The sequence below is a fragment of the Coffea arabica genome, chromosome 11e (assembly GCF_036785885.1).
Source record: "Coffea arabica cultivar ET-39 chromosome 11e, Coffea Arabica ET-39 HiFi, whole genome shotgun sequence".
Lineage (NCBI taxonomy): Eukaryota > Viridiplantae > Streptophyta > Magnoliopsida > Gentianales > Rubiaceae > Coffea > Coffea arabica.
The window spans coordinates 11,197,251-11,206,085 of record NC_092331.1 but is presented as its reverse complement, the minus strand read 5'-3'; the positions used below and the strand labels follow the sequence as shown (position 1 = coordinate 11,206,085).

The window sequence follows — 8,835 nt, the reverse complement described above, 5'->3', positions numbered from 1 at the left end:
ACCTCCAAAAACAGGATTCCAACTCTCATAGCATCAGAAGGAAACTTTGGAATAAAAGCAAGGAAGGTATAATTTCTGTAACCTCTATCAAGTACCGAGTACTCATATAATTTTTAAAACTCATATACTTTATAATTTCTGCATATAAATTCTGTATGAATTTTGAACTACGTTTTCAGTTCACAACTACTCAAGAAAATTCATATAGAATAGCATTAGCAACTCTTAAACAATCAGATACATATTATTATTTTGATAAAATTCTAGAAGATCTAGAAACGTTAGATCAGTGTTTAGCATATATACAAATAGAAGAATCTAGATTAATAAAAGTAGCACATCACCATCCCGTATCATTTCTCAGAAATATTAGACAAGCAAAAGTAGATTTACTTTGGCACAGATACTCTGAATTAAAATCTATAGAAAGACAAAAATTAGAAGATAAGGAAAAATATAAAAACAGAAGGAATTCCTGTAATAAGATCTGTAGAATATCTGATTAAGCAATATAGGTCTTTAACTGGAGCCTAATAGTCCAGCCATTCTGGGAGTTTGGTACCAGATAAGTTTTACATTATAATTATAATTACATATTTTATTATAATATTAGTATAATTATATAATATATTTATAATAATAAATATATTTATATTTATAATTATTATATACACATATATTATATATTATATAAATATTATATTATAATTATTTAATTAAATATAATTATATTTATATAATAGATATTATAAATTTATTAATATTATATAATAATATATTTATATTATTTATAAATATATTTATAAATGTATATTATATGTGCATATAATTATAATATATATGTGCATAGAATATAATAATTATATATTATATATTTATATTTATTATTATAAATATAATAATAATTATATTTGATATATAATATACATTATAATTATATAATATATTAGTATAATTAATATATTATATAATTATATATTTATATTTATATAATTATATTTAATTATATAGATAATATTTAATATAATTAGTTACAAATTTATAATAATGATATTATTAGTTATACGTATTATATAATATATATTAGTATATATAATATAATTGATGTTATCAATTATACTAATAATTATATATATGTCTACTAATATAAATTATTAATTAGTTATACTAAATTTACTAATACATTTATATTAATACATTTAATTAGTGAAAATTTCTTATATCCCATTTCAAAAAGAGCCAACCAACCAAACATCAACTATAGTAATGATATACATTCTTGGTACTGAACCAAACAGAGATGTATTGGAATGATTGACTCCGTTCCAAACTCAGGATGAATGATTCCGAATTCAAATTCGATTCCAAGGTGCGAACCAAACGCCACCTAAGTTTGTATTATCTCGTTACACACGTCTTGTAGGGTGATTCACGCAGCAGCGGCGTTCAGAAGTAACTGATGATCAGCAACAACGTGTATATCATATCTGCTCAATAGAATCTTATTATACAGTTGAAACAAACAAAAACAATAAAACAAAATTTCCCCTTGTGCTCCTGAATTTAGAAGAAGTGTACAAGGTAGCAACGATGACATGGAGGGAGACAGGATGTAGTGGTGATGGAGGCCTGCAAAGGGGAGTCGTGTAGCGGGTTAAATGGAGCAGTAGTCCAAGTCCACTACTTTCTGAAAAAGCTTGACAAGCAACCTTCCTTAACTTCCCCGCTTATACGTCTTGCTTTTGAGCGTGGCGGCGTTCTATTAGGGGCTGCTGGAGACGGCCCCCAACTCCATGGACACCACCACGCTACCCTTCATTTTCTTTTTGACGAGTGAGGTCTTGAATTTGACCGTGACCTTTTCTACTAAGGGGCTCAAGACTTCCGAAGAACTCCGTGGATGTTTACGGTACCGTTCTTGATAATAAAAAATAGAACATCTTAATTAATTAAACGATACTGAATTTTTTAGATAAAATTTATTTAAAAAAAAAAAAATGATAAAGTATTCACTTGTCATTTAATGCAAAATATGCTCGAACGAATGTTTGATTTTAATAGTTAAAGATTCAATAACTTAACAGATTTCAAATTGTAATTTTTAGACTCGTAATTCTTTGACGTTGGATAGAGCTTGAAGCAACGGATACACTGGAATCTCAAAACCGATTTACGTGTACGCATAATGGAGAAGTGTTTATCCATAAAAAGCATTCTTATCCTCTGTGTACCGAATCTGCAGTAAAGATTTAATTGATTTATATCTCACCAGACCCTTGTAGTTCGTGTAAATAGGATATCTAGATACTACAACTTGAGAAAATAGAAATTTAATCCCTTCTATTAAGAGTGCGTTTGATAAAACTGAAATCTGAATCTATTAAGTTATTATATCGTTAAGTGCTAAATTTGATGCATTGAGTATATATCACTTAAAAGTGCATAGTTCATTATTTATTTTTGGGAGTAAGTTTTGCATAGAAAATTCAATGCCATTGAATTAATTTAGATATTCAATTTTTAGTTATCAAATCCGTCTGAACATGTTAAGACCTGAATCCATTAAGTGTTGAATCGGATTATCAAACAGAGCCTAAGTCTCTATTCTAGTGCCTCCAATTTAAAAGAAAAAAAAAGTTAAGTGAAAATGTAATTTACTTGCATTTTATGCAAGATTTATTTTGTTAAGAAATTTGAGTTGCCCTAGAGTACATACATTTGTTGGTACTTGCTTGAGGGCACAAGGAAGTAAACGAGGAAAATCTCTTAATGAAACTAAAAATAATATTAATGCATTTGATATATATATATATACATAGTATAGGGGAGATTCCACAAAAGGAAATATATGTGACCTGTGGTATGGCTATATTTAACTAACAATATGATACTACAAGGTCATTCGTGGTATTTCCCTATGGCATATCCAAAAGGTATGAAAAGCAAAATATAGAAACAAGATAAAACACATAAATGAAAATTAGTAAGCAATTCCAACGAATGATGTATATCTAAAAGGCTTGAAAACCAAATTATGGTAACAAGATTATATAAATGCAAATGAAAATTTATTATCAACTTCAAAAAACAATAATATAACTATTTTTTTTTTTTTTGAAAAGAAGCAGAGTAGTCTTTCTTTAGTAGTATTAATACTACCTACGTAGGATGTGATGGTAGAACACTGGATGACACGTTGTAGCCACCCCATATTTGAGTGGTGCAATCTTTTTGAAAAGAAAAAAAAATGGTAGTTTTTTATTTTATACTTAAATTACATTTAATCTACAATTGATTGTATTATATAAATTATTGTATGTACTATTATAGGGAGGGAGGGATGGAATCGGTGGTACGGGGCAAGAAAGTGTAAGCGAGAAAGATCTGAATTTTAAACCTTTCACTTATAATAATAAAAAAAAGAGACTTGTACTGTTATGCAAATAAGACTTGAAAGAGAATTAGTTGAGGATTTGATGGAAGGGATTCTAATGTAGAAACTTAGGTATTGGGAGATTTATCTAATTATCAACCTTTGTCATATTTAGTGGGATCATGATCCAATTGTCTGATACTAAAAAGTAGGGATAATAACCCCGGGGGAAGGGGGGGGGGGGAATGTTTTTTCAGTGGAAAGAAAAATGATTGGTTTTCATCCATACCTACGGCTTTTTTCATGGTATAAATATGGACGTGGATAGACTCAGCCTTCTACTTCTTCATTTTCTCTACTCGTCACTCAGTTACTTGAGTAGCAGACAAAGTAATACTGATACTAGTCCATGGAGGACAAGAAGAAGCCATCAATTTCGTCGCCTGCTACCAAGTTCTTTATTGTTTTGTTATTCATCTTCTTTTTGGATATTCATGGTGGCGGCCATTATAGTTTCCATGCATCTGCCAGAAAACTGCCAAATGTGGAGGAGGAAAACAGAAGTGTAGTAGACATTAGTAATAATGAAAATTCAGCCACCAGCGGCAGCAGGAGGAGTCTGCTCTCCAATGGCCTCGCCATAACTCCTGCAATGGGGTGACTCACTAGTCACTACTACATATCCATTTCCATTAATTAATTGTTCCTTTTCCCATTTCTCTGAAACATGGTGCTGATTAAGATGGCTGTATATCTTTTTTTTTGCCCTTTTTGGAAAGAATGGGTGTATATCTTCTTCTTATTTAATAGTTTCTTGTCTTTTATGTTTGTATATCTCTGTGTGTTTCTGTTATTTCAAGAACTCCATGTCAAAGAGCTATGCATATAGTACTATGTTGTTAATTGTGATGGGATTCATTGAGAAAAGGAGATGTTTAATCCATCATTTCATGTGAATCTGGCTCTCAGTTGGTCAAATTGATCATTACTATAGCGTCGTGTCATCTCAATTACAGGGTATGGGGTAGGTCTTCAGAGAGAAAAGTCGTTTACTTGATTCTTTTGCCGTATACAACCTGTTCTTGTTGTTGAATCTTCCTGTTTTCTAATGTATCTTTTTGTCCTTCATCACTTGTTTTAATCTCTTGGTTTTGGTCTTTTCTTTGACATTATAACAAAGACTATTGTTTGATTTGTTGTCTTTACTTGCAGGTGGAATAGCTGGAATCACTTTGCCTGCAACGTTAGCGAGAAACTTATCAAAGAAACGGGTAAAATAATTGGCTACTTGTACACATGGTCATGGGCACATGGCTTGGTTTGGTTTGGTCAGAAGTTTTTTTTTTTTTTTTTTCTTTTTCCGAACACGATAGATCTACTTTTACTCTATACTATGGGAGGGAGAGAGTGACTCAACGGAGCCAAAAGAGGAATCCGAGGAAACTGAACCACTATCGATCCAGATGTGTGACTACGTGCCTACTGACAAAACATTGTAGAAAACCCTGAATTTTTAGAATACAAGCCATGGAATTCCGATTTCTTAACCCACACTCAAATAGAGTCTTGAGACTTTTTTAATGGCCAACTACTCTAAAAATAGTCGGTTTTGATCTGAAGTTTAATACTTCTATTGTTTCTTGTTAGATCATTGTGGTAGAAAATTTTCCATGTGTTTGAAAAAAATTATTTTCAGCTACCCCACAGCTAGACCACTTCACATGGACGAGCAATTATAAGGACCTGCCTTTTGTCAGCCAATCAAAACTAGACCAGACTGTTAAAAGTGATCTTGTCGCTTTCATCACACCATCCGTTTCTTTTTTTTTTTAATGTCTCTTCTTCTACTAATTTCCATATGCAATTTTGGTTGTTACCTTTAACGAAATTGTGCAATATCAACTTCTTCTTTAACATATTCTGCAGAATCAAATCAGTGCTAATTCATTCATGAGCCAGATTTCTTAAAAAACTTCCAATTAAAGAACCCTAAAACCAAAAGGAATGATTAAGTCCATGTATGCCCCTTTATGTGTGAATCTTTTTGGCAACGTACATCCTTGTTGCCATTTTGTAACTTATTTTCTGCTAGTTATGAGTTACATTTCCATGCGTTCTCAAAACATTTACTCTGCACACTGATTTGCTTGCATCAAATTGAAAAATAAATATGATGCGCTTTTGTTTTATTTTACCTAGAAATCGATGTCTATCTATCGATGTAATGAAAATTTGCAGATGATCATCTGGTTCACCATGAACATGGTAAACTGAGTGGAATTGGATTATGTCCTAAGACAAACAAATGTTGCTTAATTTAAATAAGGATACTAATAAGGAACAAAGACACAGGTTAATGTCATTCCAAAGTGTTCAGCATTCTCTATCTATACCTTTAATCTTAGTGGTGAAACTTATTTGTTTGACAGCTGATGCAATGGTTTCAACTGGCCTGTCCAAGCTTGGATATCAATATGTGAACATAGGTACAGTTCTTTTTTTTTGTGCTTGTGCGTGTGTCTTCATGCAGCTTCCTCTGCCTATTTGCATGCAAACACTAGTTTGAAAGAATGATTTTGCATATGTTATCTTTTCCAGATGATTGCTGGGCAGAAATTAACCGTGATGACAAGGTTACTTTTCTTGGATTTAAATAGCCAACGTCTAGCTTCTTTGGTTTTGGATGAACTGTTTATGACTGGTCCTTGACAAATAACAATGAAATTCAGGGAAATCTAGTGCCTAAGAAGTCTACATTTCCTTCGGGCATGAAAGCCCTTGCAGACTATATCCACAGCAAGGGACTCAAGTTGGGAATCTACTCGGATGCAGGGTAAGATCATCACTGGCTCTACTTGCAAATTGACCTGTGGTTTGAATTTTATGCTGTCTGAGTTTTTCACAATAGGTGTACGCATCTGTTGAAATATGCAGGTATTATACTTGTAGCAAGCAAATGCCAGGTTCTCTTGGTTACGAGGAAAAAGATGCAAAGACCTTTGCATCATGGGTAAGCATCGTTGTCATTCCTGTCTGATGATAATGCATTTGGTGATCCAAACTATAGAAATTGATAGAATCGAAAATGCAATGTACCAAGTAATTGACTCGTTCCACCACAGGGTATAGATTATCTCAAGTATGATAACTGCAACAATGATGGCTCGAAGCCAGTCGAGAGGTATGCAATCTCATTTCTGTTCATGGCCGCCAAATATTAGCACTTGCTAATCTAAGTTCTATGGGAGCTCCAAGCTTCCACAGATATCATCTGTCGAAAGTTGTAAACAACTTCATAAATTTCCTGTCTGAGAAAATGAGGTTTCCACACTAATTTCTTCTTCTTCTTCTTCTTCTTTGTGTAGATATCCTGTAATGACCAATGCCCTGATGAAATCTGGCCGTCCTATATACTTCTCCCTATGTGAATGGTGATCTTATTCTTTCCTCTATATATATATACACACACACACACACACAAAGAGAGACAGTTTTTCTGTAACTTTGGATGGATTATTATTTCCAGTAACTATTAGCTTTCTGCACTTTCTAGTTGGTCATAAACTACTGATTCTTGATACCGGCTTTTCTATGCCAGGGGAGATATGCACCCTGCTCTATGGGGAGGAAACTTAGGCAATAGCTGGAGAACCACAAATGACATAAGTGACACTTGGGAAAGGTATGCATCTTATCTTTTTCACCTATTATGCCATTGTTTGGAGGGATGTCTTGGACTACAATTGTTGTGCTAGTATATAAATTGAAGCTTTTGCTTCTTGAAACAACCACCCTGCAGCATGGTCTCCAGAGCAGACGAGAATGAAGTATATGCAGAATATGCAAGGCCAGGCGGCTGGAACGGTTAGCTTTCACTTTTCACTGACTATCCATAGTTTGTCTGTTCAGCCAATTCATCTGAAGCTAAGTTGTGCAAGTGAATTCTTTGTTGAATGAATCAGAAATTGGCTATTAAGGGTTCAACTCTTGCCTTCCACCTTGCCACTTAATTGTGACTGCCACTTTCAAGTGACTTCCTCCGACGCAGATTCCGTTGGCTTCCTTTCCCCTTAGATTAGACTAGAATAGGTTATATAAATGTTATCGTTGTGACCAAAAAAAAAAAAAAAATCAGAAATTGACTGTCATTCTTACAAAATTTCAATAAACAGATCCTGACATGCTTGAGGTGGGAAATGGAGGAATGACAAAAAATGAATATATTGTCCACTTCAGTATTTGGGCTATTTCCAAGGTATCTGAGTTCCTCCTTGATTATTCCTTTTGATTTATTGTTCTATTTCATGCACTTTATTTTTTTTAAATAAAAAAAAAAACTTGCATATTGATTGCGTTTCTTGCCATGTAATTAATTAAGGCTCCCCTTCTGATTGGCTGTGACGTAAATAATATAACAAAAGAGACAATGGAAATTCTTGGCAACAAAGAGGTTATTGCAGTTAACCAAGGTAAATTAAATTTCTTACAAATTTTCTTCACTATGAAATTTTACCATCATTCTATCCCAGATAAAAAACAGTGTCCCTTTTGGTGATTCTTCTTCAATCCTTGGCAAAAACAGATAAGTTTGGTGTTCAAGCTAAAAAGGTCCGAATGCTGGGTGATTTGGAGGTAATTATTATCTTAATGGCAGCTGACCAATTATTAGATGAATAATCGCTAAAATTATATTAACTTTTTTTTTTGTTTTCTTTTGGTGGGTAAGTAGGTATGGGCTGGGCCACTTTCGGATTACAGAGTAGCAGTGCTGCTCGTGAACCGCAGCACAAGGCGGGACTCCATCACGGCCCACTGGGAAGACATTGGGCTGCCCCTAAAGACTGTTGTTACTGTAAGAGATCTTTGGGAGCACCAGACTTTGAAGAAAAAGTTTGTGGGCAGCTTAACTGCTACAGTGGATTATCATGCTTCCAAGATGTACATCTTCACCCCAGATAGGTCTTGATAGATCATGATTCATCAGGCTTACCTATTTTTCATCTCATTTTGCATCGTTGGATAGGTAGATGTGTTGCTGTCACTGGCTAAGGTCAAACACTTAAAATTGTTCCCAAGAAGAGCAAACATCTCTTCTGTTTCTTTGTGGGGGCATCTTTCAATTATTGTCTCAACAAAATTATGGAGTAAAATTAAGTCTTGTGCAAGGTAAGAGATAGTTTTGTGGAGATAGAGAAATGGTGCTCCTATGTGGTTAAGTTTTGAAGCCTCTAGCTTGCAAGTGCTTTTGACTCCTAATTCAGTCTCTCACTTTTGTTAGATCCTGACTTTAGTAGTTTTTTAGAAAAATATATTACAGCTATTTGATATATGTGAGGTAAAAACACGGCTGAGAAATGTTTTTACTGAAAACATAAAAATTTTTCTGCAGAAAATCATAATCCAAACAAGGCTTATACTTGCAAGCTTGTAGCTTGGATAACAATTCAAGAAAATAACAAGTT

The 8,835-nt window shown here is 33.4% G+C and overlaps 1 protein-coding gene across 1 annotated transcript; it reads left to right on the top strand.

Moving 5' to 3' along the window:
- Nucleotides 1-3,651: 3,651 nt before the first annotated feature.
- LOC113719533 (alpha-galactosidase 1) lies at nucleotides 3,652-8,543 on the top strand. Its single transcript, XM_027244752.2, has 14 exons — nucleotides 3,652-4,030; nucleotides 4,586-4,644; nucleotides 5,803-5,859; nucleotides 5,972-6,006; nucleotides 6,103-6,206; nucleotides 6,308-6,383; nucleotides 6,496-6,554; nucleotides 6,739-6,804; nucleotides 6,972-7,055; nucleotides 7,173-7,237; nucleotides 7,546-7,628; nucleotides 7,752-7,842; nucleotides 7,956-8,005; nucleotides 8,103-8,543. The coding sequence occupies exons 1-14, from the start codon at nucleotides 3,783-3,785 to the stop codon at nucleotides 8,337-8,339; spliced, it is 1,314 nt and encodes a 437-aa protein (XP_027100553.1). The 5' UTR covers nucleotides 3,652-3,782; the 3' UTR covers nucleotides 8,340-8,543.
- Nucleotides 8,544-8,835: the final 292 nt, after the last annotated feature.

What these genes read in the sequence shown, in the direction of transcription:
- LOC113719533 (XM_027244752.2), top strand. Translation starts at nt 3,783, where the DNA reads ATGGAGGACAAGAAGAAGCCATCAATTTCGTCGCCTGCTACCAAGTTC. An exon ending in AAATTAACCGTGATGACAAG is followed by an intron (nt 6,007 to 6,102) that starts GTTACTTTTCTT and finishes AATGAAATTCAG; the next exon opens with GGAAATCTAGTGCCTAAGAA. An exon ending in GGAATCTACTCGGATGCAGG is followed by an intron (nt 6,207 to 6,307) that starts GTAAGATCATCA and finishes TGAAATATGCAG; the next exon opens with GTATTATACTTGTAGCAAGC.